Source organism: Rana temporaria, chromosome 1, assembly GCF_905171775.1.
Source record: "Rana temporaria chromosome 1, aRanTem1.1, whole genome shotgun sequence".
NCBI lineage: Eukaryota > Metazoa > Chordata > Amphibia > Anura > Ranidae > Rana > Rana temporaria.
Genome location: NC_053489.1, coordinates 518,779,086 through 518,804,391, shown reverse-complemented (window position 1 = coordinate 518,804,391; position 25,306 = coordinate 518,779,086). Strand labels below are relative to the sequence as shown.

The 25,306-nt window shown below is 41.7% G+C and overlaps 1 protein-coding gene across 2 annotated transcripts in view; it reads left to right on the top strand.

The window, feature by feature from the left end:
* The window catches only part of ZNF827 (zinc finger protein 827), a 314,048-nt gene that overhangs the window by 208,628 nt on the left and 80,114 nt on the right, over positions 1 to 25,306 (top strand). For both annotated transcript variants that reach the window (XM_040331699.1, XM_040331692.1), the window contains exons 6-8: positions 8,013 to 8,246; positions 13,959 to 14,013; positions 16,337 to 16,434. In XM_040331699.1, coding sequence (XP_040187633.1) covers positions 8,013 to 8,246; positions 13,959 to 14,013; positions 16,337 to 16,434 — 387 coding nt within the window. The remainder of the gene's footprint in view (positions 1 to 8,012; positions 8,247 to 13,958; positions 14,014 to 16,336; positions 16,435 to 25,306) is intronic.

The following is a 25,306-nucleotide window of genomic DNA, read 5'->3' as shown; positions in this document are numbered from 1 at the left end:
ACTTGCCTGTGGATTCAGCGAGCAGGTAAGCCGCGCCGCTGCACACTCTGCACGTCCACCCCGAGCGTGACTCGGGGATACCGATCCTAACATTGAAAACCCACCCCGAGTCACGCTCGGGTTTACCGCTAAGGGGGTTAAATACAATAAATTGCCATTAAACTACGAAAAACTCTCATTACATGCTAAATAACTCACAAAGCCATTAAACATTTGTTTTATATAGAGTGAAATATACCTGGTTGATCCTGCCTTTAGCTGTCCTACAATCCCCACGACAGCCTGAGATTGCGTAGACCAGCGGTTTCCATCTACTGAGCATGCTCCAGTTTCATTTTAATTTTAAGCTCTTGATTTTCTCTTTTTTCTTATCTCTGCAGCTCTTGTGACTATAGAGTCACGCATGTGGACAAATTCACAGTGGTAAATGACACTCCCCTCCCTCTCTCCTCCATGTCCCCCTATTGCTAAACACTATAGGGGCAGGATATAGTATGCTGATTGATTACATTCACAAAAAAATAATCATTTTAATACAAATGGGTGTTAAATATATCAAATGTAATTGTTAATATGTGTATTGTGAAAAAAAAAGAGCCTTGGTTGCAGATGCTGTCTGAACAAATGAAAGCTAGTGTTGGTCATCTTTGATATTAATCAGCCTACACCATATTAATGCACAAAAAAATAAACATTTGGGGGCAGATTCACATAGAATTAGATAGGCACAGCGTACCAGAGATACGCTACGCCGCTGTAACTTACTTTTGGCTGTTTCAAATCCACAACGAATTTGCTGTTTTAGTCATGTGACCAGCAGAGCACCAATTAGGGCTGTGCAGACACAGACTTGTACTGCAGATGTGCTCTGCTGATGTAGAGAGCATACATCAAGAGTAATAGAAGCCCCTCCCAAAAAATGTTCATTCTTTTACCAAAGAACAGGGAAAGATCATGTGACACAAAAGTGTTTCAGGAATAAGAAACGTAGAGGTGTATATATATAAAAAAATACAGTGCCAGTATATGATTTATGTAAATTAATTATGGAATTAACACTTATATGTTTAGTATCACTTTAAACTTGTGAATAAGGTTCAGGGTCGCCGTATTTTCAATAAGACACTAAGATCAAGTACAAGGGGCATGACCTTAAACTAGTAAGAGGAATAAATGATTTTACCGAAAGCGCAGTAGATTTCCAGCAGCAGTAGTCAGTCAGTAAACCGTAAGTGACGTTAAACATACTGGGCCAGATTCAGGTAGATCCGCGTATCTTTGCGGCGGCATAATGTATCCGATTTACGTTACGCCTCCGCAACTTAGACGGGCAAGTGCTGTATTCTCAAAGCACTTGCTCCGTAAGTTGCGGCGGCATAGCGTAAATCGGCCAGCGTAAGCCCGCCTAATTCAAATTTGGAACAGGGGGCGTGTTTTATGTAAATGTTCTGTGACCCGATGTGATTGACGTTTTTCACGAACGGCGCATGCGCCGTCCGTGGAAATCTCCCAGTGTGCATTGCTCCTAATACGCCGCAAGGACGTATTGGTTTTGACGTGAACGTAAATTACGTCCAGCCCCATTCACAGACGAGTTACGCAAACGACGTAAAATTTTCAAATTTCGTTGCGGGAACGACGGCCATACTTAACATTGGTACGCCGCACTTACGCCACCATATAGCAGGGGTAACTATACGCCGGGAAAAGCCTAACATAAACAGCGTAACTTTACTGCGTCGGCCGGGCGTACGTTCGTGAATTCGCGTATCTAGCTGATTTACATATTTCAACGCGTAAATCAGCGTACACGCCCCTAGCGGCCAGCGTAAAAATGCAGTTACGATCCGACGGCATAAGAGACTTACGCCTGTCGGATCTAATAGATATCTATGCGTAACTGATTCTAAGAATCAGGCGCATAGATACGACCGGCCGGACGCAGAGATACGACGGTGTATCTGGAGATACGCCGTCGTATCGCCTCTAAGAATCTGACCCACTGTTTACAAACCTAGACCTATACGCTGACAAGAAGGTTAAAATAAAAAAGGGTCAGGCTTGATGGACTACTTATTTCTGCTGTCACTTTTCTGTGTTTCCTAAGCTGGCTCTAAAAGAAATTAAAACCAATTCCTACATCCACGCTGACCGAATCTCCCGCTGTGGCTGTGTCTGTGGCTATGGTATTTTGACATCCATCCCTGCCAGCTGTCAAAATACCTGTACAGCAGCTGCTGTTCAGTTGGAAATTTTTCAGCAGACTCCTTCAACCAGTCGACTTTTATGAAATTCATACAATCTATAGCGAGCTTTACATTTTTTGGCGATTTTCTCCTTGTTGAATTTTCAGTTGGTTTTACACTGTAAAGAATGCAAAAGAAAGAATAGTGAATGTGAACATGCAGGCCTTCAAGGTGGGCAGGAACAGAGCAAGGAATTCTGGACCCCTTTACACACGACTGGGATTCCCGGCGGGAAAACCGAGAACCTGCTTGGTAAGTTTCCCTGTGTATACATGAGAGGTTTTTGGGTAAACTGCGGGGAGAGCTTTGGCCGAGAATCCCGGCCGTGTGTATGCTCCCTCGCAGTGTTTCCGAATAGGAAAACTGCCGGGTTTAAAACCGCCGGGAATCCCGGCGGGAAAATAGAGAGCAGGTTCTCAATTTTTCTGCCGGGGTTCCCAGCAGTTTTCCTGTCGGGAAAAATGCGAGGAAGCATACACATGTCCGGTTTTCCCGGTCAAATGCTCTCTTGGCAGTTTTCCTGGCAGGAAAACCGGTCGTGTGTACGTGCTTTGCAGATATAATTTCAAAACGTTTTCAAAAGATAGAACGACTCTTGAATGGTCATACATAGGTAACCAGAAAAGATACATGTACATTACTTCAACCTCACAAAACCTAAAACATGGAGATTGTTTTTAGAGCTTCCAATGAACAGGGCTCTTTTCACCCAATTTGGTGGTCCTCTAGGGATAGTTGGGACTATATGAAGTCAAACAAGGTAGATATGATTCTCAGAAAACAGTTATTTGAATACTGGTGGTCCACAGACTGATTGTAACCAGTCTGCAAATACGGGTACTTACAGGTCACATTTTCTCTTTAAGGGTCGGCTCACACTATAGAAACGCAGTCCGGATGCATTGCGCATACGTTTCTGCATGCACGTTGCATTTTCTTCACCTTAAATAAGGACATGTGTGTTACCGTGTGTTTAGGTGCTTTCCAGTGCATTTTTTATGCATTATACAGTATTCCAGTACAGTTTAGTGCAGAAAAAAAGTAGCAGATTTTTTTTTTTCTGGAACTGACCGCACTGGTGTGAATTATGCCATTGGAAACCATATAACCTGGTGGTATTGTGGCCCTAGTTTCTTCGGTTTTCGGTTAGTTCTGGTTTTCGACATTTTCTTGCCACTGGAACACAAATGGCGGTGCGGAATTTCCTTTTCAGCTCGCTGGCTATATATTGCGTGATGACCACTGTTGGCTATGCCCCTGGCGACGTCTTATGATAAAACATGTTGGGTGGAGGTACGATGTGTGAGGCCATCAAGCACCAGAACAGACTGCAGCCATCTTGTTGGTTTGAAAAATTAATATATCAATATACTGGTCTCGTTTTTATTTCTAAGATGGTTCTGCTTCCTTTATTATAAATTTGTTTTGGGAGATCTAGTACTTTCTTGGTGGTCAATTGATCCTGATACTGGAGGAAGTGGAGCAAATGAGGTGAACCAGAAGTTTGACTTTTCCTGAAATTTGGCGTCAACTACTGATATTTACTGTGCTTGTTGAACGCAGTGTAGTGATCATGGATATCTGGTAAGCGGCTATGTGTGGTCACTGATGGAGGATTCTTCTGGCTTAAGTGACATAACTTACCACTAATTGAGTCCTTATGAGGACTTTTGTAAATCTTTTGTAAAATAGCGCTGCACTTTTATTGTTTTATACTAGTTTAATTTGTTGCCTGCTAGCTCTTTATATTAATTTATTTATAGATTATACCCTTGCTCGAGTAGTTGCATGTATTGTTCATATAACCTACTATCCATGTGTTTTTGATGCAGTAAAAAAAAAAAAAAAAAAACACACTGGACTGCATGTGGTAGGAACTGGCCCTTAAATTATCAATGGATACCAAGCAACTATGTAAATATTACCACTTACCTGTTACCTCACTTTTTCCCCCTGTACACCAGGAGCTCTTATTACAGGCCAAGACCAGGGTAAATGTTGTTTTGTTTATGCTCCACTTGTCTGCGTCAGAAGGGGCTTAGAAAAAAGAAGGCATCTGGCTCTTGTCACTGAGATTGAATCAGACAAGCATGTGGAGCAGATTCCTTCATTGGTATCCATTCTTCTGTGCAGTTACAATGTATATGCAAGCTATCTGCATGTAAACAATGCAATGTTTACATTTTCCTGGGCCTCTGATGACAGCTGTCAAAGCACAGGAAAACTTAAGACACATGCAAGAGGATGTATTTGCAATGCATTGCATATCATGAAGTGTTACTAAACCTAGGACCGTGCATTCACTATATTGTGTCTCCCACAGTACACAGAACATGGAAATGCAATCATTTTAGTAAATATAATCTGCTACTTATACTGCTACTTATACTGCTACTTATACTTACCTTTTCTTATTAGCAGTATATCTTGTGACTTGTATTAGTGTCTTGGTAAAGCTTGTAGGAGGAGTTTTCATTCTCTTCTGACTGGCCGCAGGACCCCTGACCCTCTGGCCCAGATTCACGTAGATCAGCGGATCTATAGATCCGCTCGTTCTACGTGAATTAAGATCCGCTCCCGCAAGTTTAGGAGGCAAGTGGCTAATTCACAAACCACTTACCTCCAAACTTGCGACGGCGGATCCTAAATCCCCCAGCGGAATTCAAATTCCGCGGCTAGGGGAGTGTCATATTTAAATCAGGCGCGCTCCCGCGCCGATTTAAATACGCATGCGTCGTCCGGGGAATTTCCCGGCGTGCATTGCTCCCACTGACGTCAATAGGACGTCAGTGGTTGCGACGTGATCTAGACTTGCGACGCGCGTGTTCGTGAATCGGCGTACGCAAACGACGTAGGAAATTTCAAAATCGACGCGGGAACGACGGCCATACTTAACAATACTTACCCCTGCTTTTAGCAGGGGTAAGTATACGACGGGTACCGCGCTACGGAAACGACGTAAGAACACCGCGTCGGGTCCGCGTACGGTCGTGAATTTCGCGTATCTCGCTGATTTACATATTATTCAGTGTAAATCAGCGGGAACGCCCCCGGCGCCATTTTTAATTCAAAAAAAAGATCCGACAGTGTAACACAGTGTGACACTGTCGGATCTCAGCCCTATCTATGCGTAACTGGTTCTATGAATCAGGCGCATAGATAGGACCTGAAAAAAGCTGAGATACGATGGTGTATCTGAGATACACCGTCGTATCTGCTTCGTGAATCTGGGCCTCTATCTGTATAGTGCTGATTGGCCCTCCCAAGAAAAAAAAAAGTTTTAGTAATACACGCCAAACTAAGCATGTGCAGAGTGACTCCAAATGCTCTGTGCTATCAGGAGATGGGGTCAACAGCTTTTTTACACAATGTGGAGGATTAACCCCTTAGGTTTCTCTGTGAATATAACATGCATGCTTTACTGCATATACAAACTGATTTTACTGTTGTGGATTTAGTAACACTTTAACCACTTCAGCCCCGGAAGATCTGGCTGCTCAATGACCAGGCAATTTTTTGATATACGACACTGCATCGCTTTAACTGACAATCGCATGGTCGTTCAATGTTGTACCCAAACAAAATTTACGTTCTTTTTTTTCCTCATAAATAGAGATTTCTTGTGGTGGTATTTGATCATCTCTGCGGTTTTTATTTTTTGCGCTATAAACAAAAATTTTTTTTTTTACCTCAGTTTAGGCCCATATGTAATCTTATACATGTTTTTGATAATAAAAATCACAATAAACGTATATTGATTGGTTTGCACAAAAGTTATAGCATCTTCAATATAGGGGAAAAATTTATGGCATTTTTATTATTATTTTTTTTTTTTTTTTACTATTAATGGCGGTGATCAGCGCATTTTCATCAAGACTGTGTCATTATGGCAGACAGATCAGAACACTTTTGACACATTTTTGGGACCATTGACATTGGCAGGGAAGGGGGTTAACACTAGGGGGCAATCAAGGGGTTAAATGTGTTCCCTTGTGTGTGTTCTAACTGTAGAGGGATGGGACTGACTAGAGAAGATGACAGATCGTTGTTCCTAGCTAGTAGGAACACACAATCTGTCTCTCCTCTCCTCACAGAACAGGGATTTGTGTGTTTACACCAGTGTTTCTCAATTCCAGTCCTCAGGCCCCCCCAACAGGTCAGGTTTTCTGGATTTCCATTATTTTGCACAGGTGATTTGATCAGTTTCACTGCCTTAGTAATCACCACAGCCTTTTCATCTGAGGGAAATCCTGAAAACCTGACCTGTTGGGGGGGCCTGAGGACTGGAATTGAGAAACACTGGTTTACACACACACGTCCCTGTTCTGGCTCTCGTGCCCGCGATCGCACATGGCCGGCAGTCATCGATTAGTTCATGTGAACAGTATAATGATGCCGGCTGGTCGGCAAGCAGTAATTTTCTCTTTTAATCAACATTGACTTTTTTAAATCGTTATGCTGCTTGCATTAGTAAATTGATAGGAAAGTATATTACATTTACTTGTTTTGAACTTTTTTTTTTTTTACATTTCGTCAGTTACTTCCTGGTTACCATGCCTAGGCAAATTATGTCATACATCTCAGGAGTCTTCAGAAGAGGAGGAGGGGCTTTCTCAGCTAAAAGCATCCCCCTGTCTGCATGCCTGACCTTAGGGCAGATGGATTCCAGGAAGTAATTGCTATTAAAATCATCTTCCCTTACTCAAAATGACTATGACCAGGAATGCTAGGGGGTGTTTTTTCAAAGTGATTTATCAGCAAAATAAAGCATGAGACATGGATGGATGGGTAAGTTTGCTTTGAATATAAAAATTAAAGCGGTTGTAAACCGCATAAACTTTTTTTTTTTTCCCCCAAACCTGCAATGCAAAAGGCATAATAGGCTAGTATGCACCGCATACTAGCCTATTATGAAATACTTACCTCGGAACGAGGTGTGTACCACTTACCTGGTCCACGCCGAGCAGGATGTCATCTTGCTCCGGCGTGTCTTCCGGGTATCGCCGCTCCAGCGCTGTGATTGGCTGGAGCGGCGATGACGTCGCTCCCGCGCGTGCGCGCGGGAGATTTAAAATCGGCAGGGTCCGGCGATGCCGGTCCTTCAGCCGTGGATTCCCCCCTGCGCATGCGCCGCCCGCATTGCGGGGGTAATATCTCCTAAACCGTGCAGGTTTAGGAGATATTATCCTTACCTACAGGTAAGCCATGTTGTAGGCTTACCTGTAGGTAAAAGTCCAAATAGTGGATTTACAACCACTTTAAGTACCGTAGCTCTTTTGGTTTGTGGTGCTCAGATACAGTGCAGTTCTGCTTTAAAAGGACTAATGTTTGTATAATTACAGTTTTCCTCCAAGTTCTGCCAAGTATGGAAAGAGAAAAGTCCTGGGACTCTTCTTTATACTTCTGCACAACTCTACATTACTGTATAGATTATAAATAATTTTTCAAGCATGTACTGTATGATAATGTTGGTTTGTGTATCCATAGTGTTCCTATTTCTTTTTTGTAGGTTCATACAGTTCTAAATTGCTGCCAATGCTCACATCTCCACAGAAAATTGGGTAGTGTATAGAGAGTCAAAGAGGGTAGATTTATGGTATCCTACGTCAGATAGCCGAATTAGTTTGATATTTTGGTGCGCTCCTTTCGCCACACTCATCCTGTTACACAGGAAAATGCAGCTGATAAATCTTAACTATTTCAGTCTTTGCCCTGCTTTACTTAGGTGCAGCTTGTAATTAAATTTTCTTATTGTACCCTGTGTAGCTGAAAGTTGTAAGGACATGCAGACTGTGAAGATTAAAGAAGAACCCATGGAGGTTGACATCCCTGACTCTTCCGTCTCCCCCAGACAAAACATTGGTTACAGCACTTTATTAAGGAAAGAAAAAACCGAGCACTTGCAGAAGATGCCAGAGTGCAGAGTTATTCCCGAGGGGAACCTCTTCAGCCAAGACATCTCTGTGAAGATGGCTTCAGAACTTCTCTTTAAATTGTCAGGTAATACGCCAATTTATAGCACGGCTTTTTAAATGTCAGCCTCCGAAAAGACAGATGTATAATATTCCCAGTGACGTCTGGCAGCATGCCAGATCAGAATTTACCTCTTTGACGCATAGCAGGTTCTGTGAAGTCATCCACAGCGTTTGCCCCTCTGGCAGTGAGAGTTAATAAAAGTCTTTACATTCAACATTTTGTTAAGGTTAACATTTAAAGCTCTTGATGTAGGAAGCAATTTTAGTGTACGAACATACATATAAATTCATTTACAGCTGATGAGCCGATATCAAATTGACGCTTTAAAGTTTTTTTTCCCCCCCTAAAGATGTGTCAATCTGTGAAATTGTAGATACTTACATGAATATTTGTGAAGGGTAATAAAGTGTAAATTAACAGGTCCACTTACATTGTACTGATCACAGCAGCACAAACCCACCTTTCCTTTGTTGCCCAACCCCCTCCCCCCTTCCTCACCACCACTACCACATGCCAGGATAAATATTCAAAATGTATACTTCCAGGTATTTGGGAGCTAAGATTCACTTCCCTTCTACACTATATTGTCAGAAGTATTGGGACGCCTGCCTTTATACGCACATGAACTTTTTTTTTTTTAAATATTTGTTATTAAGGTTTTCAATGTTATACAAGAATAGCCCACGCAGGGGCCAGTCACCCGTTGCGTGATCAGACCGCAATAGGGCACATCAGATAACACATAACACAAACAACTTACATAAACAACTTACTAAGACTACAACCCCAATATGGGGAGAGGTTCAATTCAGGATCAACAGTGCTCAACATAAAGTCAATCAGATGATGTAAGCTGGGCAAAAATTGGGTCAGAGCCTAAACAGATCAAAATTGCATTGTGAATCTAGGAAGTGCTAACAACATCAGTTGCTGTGGCATCATCGTCTAGCCAACAGGACCATACCTTCTCAAATTTTTGTGAACAGCCCCTGCCCGAGTAGGTAGCTTTATAAAGGGGTAAACTGGCATTCACTAGACCCTTCCAGTATTCGACAGAGGGGGGAGACGATTTTTTCCAGTGCATTTGTGATAGCCTTGCAAGCATAATACAGTAGCCCCAGCGGACAGTATTTGGGGTCACAAGGCACACAGGTCTTAGAAACCCTAGCAATAACCTGGAGTATTGCCTTCCAATACTGTGCGATTGCTGGGCAAAGCCAGAAAATATGGAAAAATTCACCCGGTTGTTGAGAGCAACGCCAGCACGCTGGAGAATGTGCCGGCGGCATCTGGTGCAGCCGGTGAGGCGTATAATGAGCTCTGTGTACAATTTTGTACTGGACTAGTTTGTCCCATGCTGAGACTAGAGGGGAGAAGGGGAAGTCCCACATCTCCCTCCAGTCATCCTCGTCCAACTCCGGTATGCCCCCCATCCATTTCCTGAGGAGGGAGGACAACTCGGGGCCTCAGAAACCAACAGGGATCCATAGAGTTGAGACGTGGGTTTCTCCAAGTCTTTTACCCAAAGGGTGGATTCAAGCTCAGAATACGCCAATTCAACTGGCCGACCCAAAAACTGACACCTATAGGCATGCACTATTTGGAGGTACCTAAAGTGGGCCTGTGCTGGTTCGCTAAACTTGGCACGTAAAACATGGAAGGGGGAAAGCTCTCCGTTAGTGATCACATGTTCAAGGGTCACTATTTCAAAAAAATAGTGCTAGTTTCTGATATAATTAAATAAAAATGGCAAAAGTGTCCCTTTAAAGGCAAATTGTTACTTTTTTTTTACAGTATTGTATATTGATTATATCATAGTAGGCAGAAGATGATGCCTTTTCCATTGCTATGCCTACTCACCTGACCTCCACTACATGCTGTATGGAGACCTTTTCAGTGATTAGTTATGCCATCCTTTGCCAGCTTTTCTTCTTAAAGCGGGGGTTCACCCAAAAAAAAAAAAATTTACATTACATTCAGCCAAGTTGTCAGAATGACAATTGGCTTTTTTTTTATTGCCGTACATACCGTATTTTCACCGCCGCTTCCGGGTATGTAATCTGCGGGACTGGGCGTTCCTAATTGTTTGACATCCTTCCGACCGGCGCATACAGCGCGTCACGAGTTGCCGAAAGAAGCTGGACTGCGAGTCGGCTCTATACGGCGCCTGAGCACTGACGTTCGGCTTCTTTCGGCAACTCGTGACGCGCTGTATGCGCCGGTCGGAAGGATGTCAATCAATTCCGACCGGAATTGATTGATTTAAAAAATTTCGTTTTCGGGTAGTAAAAACGATCGTGTGTGGGCTAAAACTACATTTTAAACCCGCGCATGTTTAGAAGCAAGTTATGAGACGGAAGCGCTCGTTCTGGTAAAACTACCGTTCATAATGGAGTAAGCACATTCATCACGCTGTACAGTAACAGACAGAAAAGCGTGAATCATCTTTTACTAACACGGAATCAGCTAAAGCAGCCCAAAGGCCAATAGAACTTCCCCTTTAGAGTGCCGTCGTACGTGTTGTACGTCACCGCGATTTGTTCATAATTTTTTAAAAACGATGGTGTGTGGACAACGTCGTTTTTAATGATGAAGTTGGAAAAACTTTGTTTTTTGGACATGCTGAAAAACAACGTTTTATTTCATGCCGAAAAATGATCGTGTGTACGCGGCATTAGAATACTGTAGCAAAAGTGATACAAACATTAAACAAAGATGCAACTGCAACCATCTCACAGAGACGTTCTGGCCGTCCACAGAGGTTAACACCTCAACAGGAGCGTCTTCTAAAGAGAAGGGTTGAAGAAAATCAAGTTCCCTGCAGTTAGCTAAAGAAGTAAAAAGCCAAACTGGGGTTATTGTTTCCGGTGACACAATACGGCGTACACTGCAGAGGAATGACATGCATGGGTGTCGTCCACAAAGGAAGCCTCTCCTAAATCCCATGCACAAAAATGCCTGCCTAGAATTTGCCAGAGCCCGTGCTGAAAAAGAAGATGAATATTGGGACTCTGTACTCTGGAGTGATGAGACCAAGATAAATGTTTTTGGAACTGATGGCTTGAAAACCGAATGGCATTGCATAGGTGAGGAGTACAAATAAAAATGCATGGGGCCTTCAGTGAAACATGGTGGTAGCGGCAGTGTCCTTCTGTGGAGCTGCATGAGTGCTGCTGGTGTCGGGGGCTTGCATTTCCTTGATTGTATCATAAATTTACAGATGTACTGCTCTATATTGAAAGAGAAGATGCTATCATCACTCTGTGCCCCTGGTTGTCATGCACTTTTCCAACATGACAGTGCTCCAAAACACACATCTAAGGCCACTATTGCAATTCTAATGAAGAACAGTGTGAAAGTGAATCAGTGGCCAAGTATGTCTACTGATCTGAACCCAATTGAACACCTATGGGGAATTCTGAAGAGACAAGCATCACACTTCATTTAGCATCCAGGCTGTAAAAGAGGTTGTTTTTTAAGAAGTTTTTGCAGTATCTCACCAACTTGTTCATTCCATGCCTAGAAGACTTGGTGCTGTCCTTACAAATCATGGAGGTCATACAAAATACTAGATGTAGTTGTTTTTCTTGTGGGTGTATTCATATTTCCATTAACTAATTTGGGTAAAACTGAGGGTTTTGTAATCTAAGTTATATTATTAACCTTACATTCATGTAATGGAGTTAAAAAAATATTCTCAGTTTTATAGTATTCTAACGACATAAAGTTGTCAGATGATATATAACATTTGTATCGATATGGTGCAATAGAAAATCGATACTCTGGTTATTCATAATGCCAGGTCTGGAATAGAACGCAGCGCATTTATCCCTCTATTTTTTTTTGTTTTTTAATCCTTTCCCTCCTTCCCTATTCCTCCCCCTTCTTTTTGTTTTTGCTTTTGTTTTGGTAAAAATAAAAAAAATGCTCTATAAGCAGAGATATTAATATTTAAATAATATATTTGCTGTTTGAGTTGTTTCTTTTTCTTTCTGTAAGAGCTAAAATGCAGAGGGGGGGCATTTTCAGCCTAAAAAAAGGTCTAAAAAACTTGGCTTATGCTCGAGTATATATGGTATATTAGTGTTAGTTTATGATTAAAAGTAATAACTAGCTTATTAATAAGGTATAAAAATCAGAGAGTTCAATAATACAAGGCATTCACTTCTGAATGGCACATGTTTGCCAACTCTACTAGACTCCTGAAATACAATGAAATTGTCATATAAATTTCTTCCAGTAATGTGGACATCAGAAATATAAACCTTCTATAAGTAAAGTGTGCCTAAAGCCAGCAACAAAAAATGTTATTGCAACATATCAGTCCTGAGATATGGTGGATATACTCATTTTGTTGTTTCAGACTACTGCTTTATTTTCAGGTGCTGCCAGTAACACACTTTCTGTCCTAGGGTGACAACACTCCTTGACTATACTGTATATACAAAGGAAGAGCATTGTCAGCCTAGGATAGGAAGTGTGTTGGGTCTGCAGATCTTCTCTCTTCTCCTCATCTACATAACAATAAGTGTGAGTTGTTCTGTACTTCATAGAATTAACCTGGGTAGGCAGGACTCCATGTTATTTTCAGTGCAACAGAGGTGTTGTGAGCTCACTACAGAACGTTAAGAGTTGACTGAAGTTCTAACAGGATTAACATTAATTTTTCGTGTGCACTTACAGTATCTAGAACATATAACAAATTGTTTAATTTAGCAGACCGAAAGTGATCAGAAGTTTAATGTTTGGATTTACATATTGCATATATTTGTAAAGCAGTCAATTTGATTTTTACCAAGCATTTATTGGTGGAGAAGCAATCACTGTAATTTAAAACACAGGCAATCTGAACATTCCCCTGCAGAGAACATTTGATGAATGTCAGATTCTCTGATTTAGGTTCTATGTTATCCAAGGTGAATGAGGCTCTGGCGTTTACCTGCAGCTGGAAGGGCACAGGCGCACTGCCCAGCCCCTCTGCCAGCGGTCTGTCAAACTCTAAGGCCCCGTACACACGGTCGGACAAAACCGATGAGAATGGACCGAGGTTCAGTTTCATCGGTCCAAACCGACCGTGTGTATAGCCCATCGGTCTGTTTTCCTTCAGTCCAAAATTTAAAAATATGCTTCGAAACCGAACCGATGGACCGCTGCCCGATCAGTCCAAACTGATGGTTAGTACAGAAAAGCATCGGTTTAAAACCCGTGCATGCTCAGAATCAAGTCGACGCATGCTTGGAAGCATTGAACTTCGTTTTTTTCAGCACGTCGTGTGTTTTACGTCACCGCATTCTGACCCGATCGTTTTTTGGAACGATGGTGTGTACACACATCAGACCATCAGGCCACTTCAGCGGTGAACCGATGAAAACGGTCCGTCGGATCATTCTCATCGGTTTTGTCCGACCGTGTGTACAAGGCCTCAGAGTCTGACACCAGCTGTGGCTGGACAGGGCTGGGTGGTGTTTTCAGCGTTACTTCTGTTTAGGGCTGTATTCGCCTAAAGGCTGATGCGTGGAACACAGGCTACTTGTGTTCTGGGTGCATAGTGCCCTAAACAGGCTATTTGTAACTTATTGTTGGAGCCTCGTGCACTGTTGTGAAACACTCAATGTTATAAGGCCTTAAAAGTTTGCCTCATGTATATTTCTGGAATGCTGTACAACTGTATATATTGTATAAAAGATGTTTGTTAAATGCATTGTTCATTGCTGTTGCTTCACTTTATTGTTACAGAGAAAGTCAGCAAAGAACACAATCATAACAAGTCAAATATCATCAGGACAACCAGGTATTTATTTATACGTTATTATATTTTCTAAAAAAAAAATAAACTGAATGGCTTGTGTCTTTTGCTTCCAACTTGTACTATAAGGCATATTCACAGCTATGTTATTCGCGTGAAGCAGTTTCAAAGCCGCAAATTTTAGATGCATTTTAGATTAGTGTTCCCAAACCTCCCCTGCTTCAGGGACCAACCTCAGCGACCAAAGCCCCTCCATGGACCGGAAAGGGGGGATGTAGGGGGGAGGGAGCTGGGGTGATGTGTGCACTGCCTGTCACCTTTGGGGTGGTTTAGGGGGCTGGGGCAATGTGCTTCTGTCACCGCTGGGGGGGGGGGTTAAGGGAGCTGGGGTGGTGTGTGTGACAGCTCCCTTGTGTGAGTGCTGCCTGTCATCTGGGAAGGGGAGGGAATGTTGGTGCACTGTCACCTCCTGGTGGTGTGCACCTCTTGTATGTGCACTGCCTCTGTCATCTGGGGAGGCTGTTGCCGCAACCTGTCACCTCTGGGGGGGTGAGGGCATGTGCATGTGCTGGGAGAAAGGGAGCGGGCGCCCTCTGGTGGTGGGAGGGTGTCAGTGCAGCATGACAATTTTTATGATGATGATCTACGTGGCCTTTGTATAGTTTTCCTTGCTAATTATATGAATACTGTAGCTTGTATTTACAGTGAGGAAAATAAGTATTTGAACACCCTGCTATTTTGCAAGTTCTCCCACTTGGAAATCATGAAGGGGTCTGAAATTGTTATCGTAGGTGCATGTCCACTGTGAGAGACATAATCAAAAAAAAAAATCCAGAAATCACAATGTATGATTTTTTTAACTATTTATTTGTATGATACAGCTGCAAATAAGTATTTGAACACCTGAGAAAATCAATGTTAATATTTGGTACAGTAGCCTTTGTTTGCAATTACAGAGGTCAAACGTTTCTTGTAGTTTTTCACCAGGTTTGCACACACTGGAGGAGGGATTTTGGCCCACTCCTCCACACAGATCTTCTCTAGATCAGTCAGGTTTCTGGGCTGTCGCTGAGAAACACGGAGTTTGAGCTCCCTCCAAAGATTCTCTATTGGGTTTAGGTCTGGAGACTGGCTAGGCCACGCCAGAACCTTGATATGCTTCTTACAGAGCCACTCCTTGGTTATCCTGGCTGTGTGCTTCGGGTCATTGTCATGTTGGAAGACCCAGCCTCGACCCATCTTCAAAGCTCTAACTGAGGGAAGGAGGTTGTTGCCCAAAATCTCGCAATACATGGCCCCGGTCATCCTCTCCTTAATACAGTGCAGTCGCCCTGTCCCGTGTGCAGAAAAACACCCCCAAAGCATGATGCTACCACCCCCATGCTTCACAGTAGGGATGGTGTTCTTGGGATGGTACTCATCATTCTTCTTCCTCCAAACACGGTTAGTGGAATTATGACCAAAAAGTTATATTTTGGTCTCATCTGACCACATGACTTTCTCCCATGACTCCTCTGGATCATCCAAATGGTCATTGGCAAACTTAAGACGGGCCTTGACATGTGCTGGTTTAAGCAGGGGAACCTTCCGTGCCATGCATGATTTCAAACCATGACGTCTTAGTGTATTACCAACAGTAACCTTGGAAACGGTGGTCCCAGCTCTTTTCAGGTCATTGACCAGCTCCTCCCGTGTAGTCCTGGGCTGATTTCTCACCTTTCTTAGGATCATTGAGACCCCACGAGGTGAGATTTTGCATGGAGCCCCAGTCCGAGGGGGATTGACAGTCATGTTTAGCTTCTTCCATTTTCTAATGATTGCTCCAACAGTGGACCTTTTTTCACCAAGCTGCTTGGCAATTTCCCCGTAGCCCTTTCAAGCCTTGTGGAGGTGTACAATTTTGTCTCTAGTGTCTTTGGACAGCTCTTTGGTCTTGGCCATGTTAGTAGTTGGATTCTTACTGATTGTATGGGGTGGACAGGTGTCTTTATGCAGCTCATGACCTCAAACAGGTGCATCTAATTTAGGATAATAAATGGAGTGGAGGTGGACATTTTAAAGGCAGACTAACAGGTCTTTGAGGGTCAGAATTCTAGCTGATAGACAGGTGTTCAAATACTTATTTGCAGCTGTATCATACAAATAAATAGTTAAAAAATCATAAATTGTGATTTCTGGATTTTTTTTTTTTGATTATGTCTCTCACAGTGGACATGCACCTACGATGACAATTTCAGACCCCTCCATGATTTCCAAGTGGGAGAACTTGCAAAATAGCAGGGTGTTCAAATACTTATTTTCCTCACTGTAGTTGAAGAAAAATACTGAAAGCACATTAGTCTTTGTATTAATACATTTTCTTTTTTAGCCCATTTTTCTCAGAAGAAAAGTTTAGACAATCACCTTTCACCTCAAAAGAGCTCCCAAAAAATGACACTACTTTTCAAGGACGGCCATCCTTCTCAGGTACCAGATAAATGCAGTAGAACTGTTTACATTTTTTTTGTACTGTATGTATTATATGATGCTATCAATGTTATCGTTTGAAATTATTATTTTTTTCTTAAGTTTGTCTTTATAGCAACATCTTCATAGCACTGTGCACTGACAGAAAATTAAGGACACAAAAAAACACAACATTCATGTACATAGAAATTAGATCATTGTCTATTAAAAGCTTGCAATTCAAAGGGGAAACATTATTTACCTTTGAGCAGCAGTTGTGTTACAGATACTATAGCTTAAAGCAAAGCTCCACCCAACAGTTCTGCTTGCTTGTATCCCCCCCCCCTCCACTGCCACATTTGGCACTTTTTGGGGAAGAGCAGGTACCTGATTTTGACCCCTCTCCTTCCCCTGCAGTCTTCTGGGACACAACACAGGTCCCAGAAGACTACAGGGCCATTCACAATGTGCAGCGCAGCAGTTTGCGCATGCAAAGTAGGAAAGCGGCTGTGAAGTCGCAAGGCTTCATTTCCTTTTTCCCCTAATTGAAAATTAGGGGAAAACCCCGGAAGCCAATTGAAGAATCGCCTCAGATGAGGACAGCGCTGGATCCCTGGATAGGTAATTGTTCTTATAAAAGTCAGTAGCTACAGTATTTGTAGCTGTTGTCTTTGAATTTTTTTGGGGGGAGCCTGGAGCTTCTCTTTTAAAGTACAGCTTTCATATGACAGCATAAATACGTACCAAATCCAGTTACTATGTGATCAAGCCTCATATAGTAAACAAAATTTTTCCTTTTAAATTATCTAAAGTTCATTGCATGATCGCACAATCGTCAGTAGAAGTAGCACAGTTCAGAATAGCACAAAGTGGCCGGGTCATGAAGGGGGTAAAATCTTCCAGAGCTGAAGTGGTTAAGGTTTATGTGCAGCCAATTTTTTGTTTTTGTTTTGGATAGAGTGGGGAACCCCTGTTAGATTTGTATTGCAGTCTGTGCCCCCCTGGGTGGATTTGCCCTCTCTATTTTTGTAGTAAGTAATTGCACCTCACAACAGAGGCATGGATCACAGCCTCTTTCCCTTTATTTTCTATGGAAGCAGAATCTTGGCAACTTGTCAACCTTCCAATGTAAACGCACAGCAGGTGTTTGTAAGCTTTTAGAAACCGTGTGAAACCCAACTATAGAATCCCTGTTGTGATTGTGAGGATCTTTTAGGATGAGTTGCATAACAGTACATGAGAGAGCTAGAGAGGTCGGGGGTGGCTTGTTTTAAGTCTGCATGTTAAGAATTAGTAAACATTTTATTGTCTGGACACGCTAAGCTCTGGTTTATTTATTGTTTTATTATTTTTATTTATTTTATTTTAATATTATTAATGTTTTATTCATTTAAAAGCTAAGTTCATCTTTTGGGGAAAAAATAAAAAGTGCACATATTTTTGCAGAAAAAGTGCATTTAATATTTTTTTCCCACAGGAGCCTGTAAAAAAAATGTACCCGTGATCAGTGGGGGAGAAGGTGAGGAAAACATGTGCTGGAGCATGTTCTACATGCTCCAAAAGGTGAACGTTTCCTTTAACTTCATTGCTATCACAAGGCGACATAAAAAGCATGGGCAGGCAGATGACAGATCATCTTTACAGGGACATTGAGGGTCAATTAGACTCCTAATATCACCTCTGCCCTCCACTGTAGCTAATCGAGCACAGATTGTGCTTAAATAGCTGCTTACACAACCACAGCAACCAGGGAATAACAGCTCTGAACCCAGAAGTGGTGAAATCATCATTGCTTCTGGGTTTGTTCCCACAAATGTTCCTGAGTTTTACCTGCTCAGCGTCTAGAGACTAGTTCTTGCAATCCCAAGCTTCTCAGAGGAATTGAAGAGCCCAGAAACCACAGCAGGTTGATCAATTTTACTGAAAAGCTGGGAGTTGGCTGAAAAAAACAGTACCAAATTACGGCTGCAGCTGTAGCCATGAGCTTGTTTAACCACTAGGCTACCACCCGCCGTCAAATGACGGCGGGACGATAAGCCTCTCGTTCTGGGAGGACGTCATATGACGTCCTCGCCTTCCCAAACCACTAGGGGGCACCCCCCGCGTCAGTGGGAACCCGATGCGCGGGCACCCGCGATTGCCCAGTAACTGAGCAGGACCGTGGATCTCTGTGTGAGATCCACTTCCTGTCAGGGAGAGGAGACCGATGGTGTGTCTCTTGTACATAGGGACACCGATCGGTCACCTCCCCCAGTCACCCCCCCTACAGTTAGAATGACTCACTAGGGTACACATTTAACCCCTTGATCGCCCCTAGTGTTAACCCCTTTCCTGCCAGTCACATTTACACAGTAATCAGTACATATTTATAGCACTGTTCGCTGTATAAATGTGAATGGTGCCAAAACAGTGTCAAAAATGTCCGATGTGTCTGCCACAATATCGCAGATCGCCGCCATTACTAGTAAAAAAAATAAAAATGCTATAAATCTTTCCCCTATTTTGTAGCCGCTATAACTTTTGCACAAACCAATGAATATACCATTATTGCAATTTTTTTTACCAAAAATATGTAGAAGAAAACGTATCGGCCAAAACTGAGGGAAAAAAAAGTTTTTTTTTTATATATTTTTGGGGAATATTTATTATAGCAAAAAGTAAAAAATATTGCTTTCTTTTCAAAATTGTCGCTCTTCTTTTATTTTAAAAAACGCAGAGGTGATCAAATACCACCAAAAGCAAGCTCTATTTGTGGGGGAAAAAAATAATTTGGGTACAGTGTTGCATGACCGCGCAATTGTCATTCAAAGTATGACAGCGCTGAAAGCTGAAAAATGACTTGGGAAGGAAGGGGGTGAAAGTGCCCAATATTGAGGTGGTTAAAAAACTTGAAATCCAGTGCTGGTGTAATATCTCCACCCCTAACTCTGCTTGGCCATTCACAAAATGCAGCACGTACGTATACTGTGACCAGCCTTGGTGTTCAGGCCTCATCCCTATTTACACTTGACCATTCACAAAATGAAGCCTGTATTATCATACCTGTAGTGTTGATTCTTCCTCTCCTGATGTACCTGTTTCCTTGTTTGTTGCACTAGTGTGATAGGAATGGAAAAGTAAAGAAAATCTCCACAATGGAGACTTCATTGCACCAAGTTATATAAGTGTTCATGCAGTTTGCAGAACCAATCTACTATATGCAGCAGAGCCAGCACTTTCATTTAAAACCAAGCTCACGGCTGCTATTGCTGACTCTGCTGTTTACATTTCTTTATGGCCCTGCTGTAGTTATACATATATGAATGTCTATGGCTTGGCCACTGCTCTTTTTAACAAATTATCTCTGACCACTGTAGCTGCAACCACTAGGAAATAATTCACCCTCAAGTTTAACAGCAGAACCACTTTTACTTTCAGAAGATTAGCCCATTCCGCTCCTCAATCCCAGCAGTGGATTGACAACCTCCCAGCCTTCTAACCTCTAATGTAAACACTGAGGCCCCGTACATACGACCGAGGAACTCGACGTGCCAAACACATCGAGTTCCTCGTCGAGTTCAGTGTGGAAGCCGCCGAGGAGCTCGGCGGGCCGACTTTCCTCATTGAACAACGAGGAAATAGAGAACATGTTCTCTTTTCGGCCCGACGAGTTCCTCGACGGGTTCCTCGCTGAAAAGTGTACACACGACCGAGTTTCTCGGCAGAATCCAGCTCCGACCGAGTTTCTGGCTGAATTCTGCCGAGAAACTCGGTCGTGTGTACGGGGCCTGAGAAGTTGCACAGGCACACTTCTTTTATTGTGAAACTTGGGAATGAATTGTTACACACTATCTACAGCTACATAGGTCAATTACTGCAAAAAAAAAATTGCAAATACCGGTACTTGAATGTCTATATAGCCTGACCACAGATTCGCTTTAAAACGATAGCATTAAACTTTGTAAAAACAGAAACACAAGCCAAGAAACTTGTCAGCATAGAATTATGTGTGCTGCAATTGCTGTTTATTTTTGAAGGTGCAGGCTCCAGGCCATGGTTATCCTTGCTTCGGTGCAGCCAATAAAGTTTTGAGACACCTGACCTGCATACTTGTTTGGGGTCAGTTGCCCATTGGGTAATAAAGAAATGTTAATATGGACAGCCTGCAGGTTGCACTGTTAAGGACGAGCTGGCAGTAGTAACCTATTTGATATATTGACTTGGCTTTTTATAGTATTTGAACAGAAACAGTAGATCTTCTTTCAAACAGATAAAGGTGATATACTTGAATAAAAACACAAGAAAATGCAAGAAAGTAATTTATTTGACAAACATATCAATAGATGGCAATGGTGTACTGTGGAAAAAGTAAGTATACTCTTGGCCTGAATTTTTGATATGCCCCCTTTAGCAGAAACAACTTCTTGTTCTTACAATTTTGCATAACTGCCCACCAGTCTCTGACATTAACCCTCCTCTTATGTTAGCTTTATGTTACTATCCATGATGTTAACGGGTCGGTTTTGACCTGTGTCTTAAATCAGCCATAAAATACCCTCTGAACAATTATTTATCATCCAATTTGTTTCTTACCTCTTGGTTACCTTGTTAGGCTTCTTTATCCTTGAAAAGATTGGTTTTAATATTTTTGGTGTGACCCCTTAGACCTTTCTTTTGATAGCATACCTCTCATTTTCAAATTTAAAAAATGGTAAAATAAACCTCAGCAACTCTGAAATGTATTGGTCCTATGTTTCTTTACTTTATTTAGAGAAGCAGACAAGCAGGCAAAGAGATAGGCCCCTCCCTAACTACAGCGCACAGGGTTGAGAGGTGATTGGCTGTCAGTGTTACTAAGCAGAGAGAGTGTTTATGATTTCAGTTTTGGCACTTATTAGTGTCCAATAATCCTTTATTATAACTGGGTCGGAATTGACCCTAACACCATAAACGTCTTAATTTTCACCACAGTATTTTATAATTTAGTGAAAAGGATTCTTTTTTTATTACATTGTTTAAATAGAGGTTCCTGACAAAGTAAAAAAATCTTGATGCAATACACAAATTTATGTGATACTTATAGACATTCAAAACCTGAAAACGGGTCGGTTCTGACCCTAACACAAGAGGAGGGTTAAGCAGGTGAAATTTCTGGGCACTCCGCCATGTAAAATAATTTTAGTTGCTGCACGTTTGTGTGTTTCATTGCAAGAGCTGCAACAGAATATATAAATGCCCCCCACAATATCTGGGTGCTACAGAACAACACTGGCTATGCACAGATCGAATTCTTTAGTGTTTCCTGCAGAAACAGCCAAAATGTAAACTGTAGGTAGCCCTGCCGGCTCCACACCTGGCTTAGCAAACCTCAATCTAAAAATCAAAGGAGCCTTACGGAAAATTGTTGAATGAACAGTAACTGCAGCCAAGTGTGGCTTTAGACATACTAATGCCTCTTTGAAAACAAGTGAGAAGACGACTTCCTCTTTTCAAACAAGTTATTAAGCATTGGGATCTATCATGAACTCTAACTTGTTGCTGATGGGGTAATCACTGTGCTTTGATCCTTCCCCACTTGTCTATAAAGGAGGGCATGACCTTGTCCTACGTTCTGTACAAATTTTAAACAAATTGGAAAATCTACCTGGTAATGAGCACCTCTGACTGCCAGAGGTCCTTGATAATCCCCCCCTTAGAACAGACCTTGGCAAATTGTGGGCATAGGCACTTATCCTTATCTGGCACTTGATACCTCCACTGTCAGAATTGGAGGTATCAAAAGCCTGTTTGCATCTTCACTGAGGAAGCGGACAGGCTCAGAGAGGCACTCTGACAGATGTCCGTGTGGCGAGATGCAAGAACTGAAAGGAGAGAGCCTGTGAGCTGATCAGTACAGCGGGAGGCTCAGTTCTGGTGGGAGAGCGTTGCTTAGGAGATGTTGCAATGTTTACCCACCACTGTGCTACCTGGTCAAGTTCTTCTGATATAGCCACTGGAACAGGAAAAGGTTTGATTGACCACACTCGCAGGTTTGAAGCAAAAGTGAAGACTTTATTGAAGATAAAAATCATCCGACAACATCGTAGACATCATGACATCAATGCAGACCTGGCATATGACAATAATGCTTTAAAGACTGGTGTCTTTATCAGCTTTTTATTGAACTGTAAAGTAGAGCTGCGTGATTAATTGTTAAAATCCAAAATCGCGATTTTTTTTCCTTCCCGATCGTCAAAACTGCATTTCATGATTCTTTCTAACAAGTGCAGAGAGAGAGTTCCCACAGCTGATAAAAAATTCAGGCAGCCTGCCAAGTTTTATCACAACATGGTGGATAAGCATAAACAAAGTAACATTTCTTCTTAGATCAAAGGAATGAACTTGTGCCTGATGAGGGAAGTTTAACCACTTAACCACTTGCTTACTGGGCACATATACCCCCTTTCCTGCCCAGGCAAAGTTTCAGCTTTCGGCACTGTCACGCTTTGAATGACAATTGCACGGTCGTGCGATGTGGCTCCCAAACAAAATTGACGTCCTTTTTTTCCACAAATAGAGGTTTCTTTTGGTGGTATTTAATCACATGTGCGGTTTTTTATTTTTTGCGCTATCAACAAAAATATAGCGACAATTTTGAAAAAAAACACAATATTTTTTACTTTTTGCTATAATAAATATCCCATTAAAAAAAAAAAACGTTTTATTTTTTTTTCAGTTTAGTCCGATACGTATTCTTCTACATATTTTTGGTAAAAAAAAATCGCAAAAGGGGTATAATGATTGGTTTGCGCAAATGTTAGAACGCCTACAAAATAGGGGATAGAATTATTACTTTTTTTTTTTTTTTTTTTCTAGTAATGGCGGCCATCTGCGATTTTTGGCACGACTGCGATATTATGGCGGACACCACTTGCTTACTGGGCACATATACCCCCTTTCCTGCCCAGGCAAAGTTTCAGCTTTCGGCACTGTCACGCTTTGAATGACAATTGCACGGTCGTGCGATGTGGCTCCCAAACAAAATTGACGTCCTTTTTTTCCACAAATAGAGGTTTCTTTTGGTGGTATTTAATCACATGTGCGGTTTTTTATTTTTTGCGCTATCAACAAAAATATAGCGACAATTTTGAAAAAAAACACAATATTTTTTACTTTTTGCTATAATAAATATCCCATTAAAAAAAAAAAACGTTTTATTTTTTTTTCAGTTTAGTCCGATACGTATTCTTCTACATATTTTTGGTAAAAAAAAATCGCAAAAGGGGTATAATGATTGGTTTGCGCAAATGTTAGAACGCCTACAAAATAGGGGATAGAATTATTACTTTTTTTTTTTTTTTTTTACTAGTAATGGCGGCCATCTGCGATTTTTGGCACGACTGCGATATTATGGCGGACACCACTTGCTTACTGGGCACATATACCCCCTTTCCTGCCCAGGCAAAGTTTCAGCTTTCGGCACTGTCACGCTTTGAATGACAATTGCACGGTCGTGCGATGTGGCTCCCAAACAAAATTGACGTCCTTTTTTTCCACAAATAGAGGTTTCTTTTGGTGGTATTTAATCACATGTGCGGTTTTTTATTTTTTGCGCTATCAACAAAAATATAGCGACAATTTTGAAAAAAAACACAATATTTTTTACTTTTTGCTATAATAAATATCCCATTAAAAAAAAAAAAACGTTTTATTTTTTTTTCAGTTTAGTCCGATACGTATTCTTCTACATATTTTTGGTAAAAAAAAATCGCAAAAGGGGTATAATGATTGGTTTGCGCAAATGTTAGAACGCCTACAAAATAGGGGATAGAATTATTACTTTTTTTTTTTTTTTTTTACTAGTAATGGCGGCCATCTGCGATTTTTGGCACGACTGCGATATTATGGCGGACACAACGGACACTTGACACATTTTTGGGACCATTCACATTTATACAGCGAACAATGCTATAAAAATGCACTCATTACTGTATAAATGTGACTGGCAGGGAAGGGGTTAACACTAGGGGGCATCAAGGGGTTAAGTATGTACACTGGGAGTGATTCTTACTGTGGGGGGAGGGGACTGACTGGGGGAGGTGACCGATGGTTGTCCCTATGTACAAGGGACACACAATAAAATTGTGATTCTCATTTTAGCCAAAATCAATCATGCAGCTCTACTGTAAAGTCAAAATAGGTATGCTAGGTTGTCACAATCAATCATGTATACAGGGCCATAGTATTTACTATTTGCATTCAGAAGTGAACTAGCATTTAAAAATGATACAAATTAATGCTCGGCCTAGAAAAAAACCAAAATGGATATTTTGACCTCTGCTTCGAGTCGCAGCAGCTTAATCACCAAAATATGTGTACACTCATTTGTTTATGCTTGCCTATTCTGTGTCTGCCAGGTCCGGCACTGCTTATGGCATTTAGCAAAGACTAATGAGCTTGTATCATGGCAGGTATAAGCTGTAGCAATAGGCCCATTCCAGTCAGAAGCTGGATGCTATAAAAGTAGCTTGGTGGGAATTTCACCTTTGCCACAGTTTGCTGTGGTAGGTATACTGACAAGGGAGAGGCACATCTGCACAGTGATTAATCATGGACTGCTCGCCTGCAAGGAGATCTGTAAGAGCCCAAACTTTAATGACTAGCTGGACTTAGAATAGCTTCACAGCAGCTGTACATTAAAAGTAAAAACTTGGTATATGAAATACAGTGTGAGAGAGGGCAACATCAGACACTGACGGAGGTTACACCGTTTAAAGCAGAGTTCAGAACTCGGCCTGCAGAGCTCTATTACAGTTAAATAATGGAAAGAAAGAATTTAAGATTAATGAAACCTAGAATCGACTTTCCATTTACGCTTTGCTGAATTTTTAGCCATAAAATCTTCAGTTATAGCCAAGTATTGGGACAAATACCT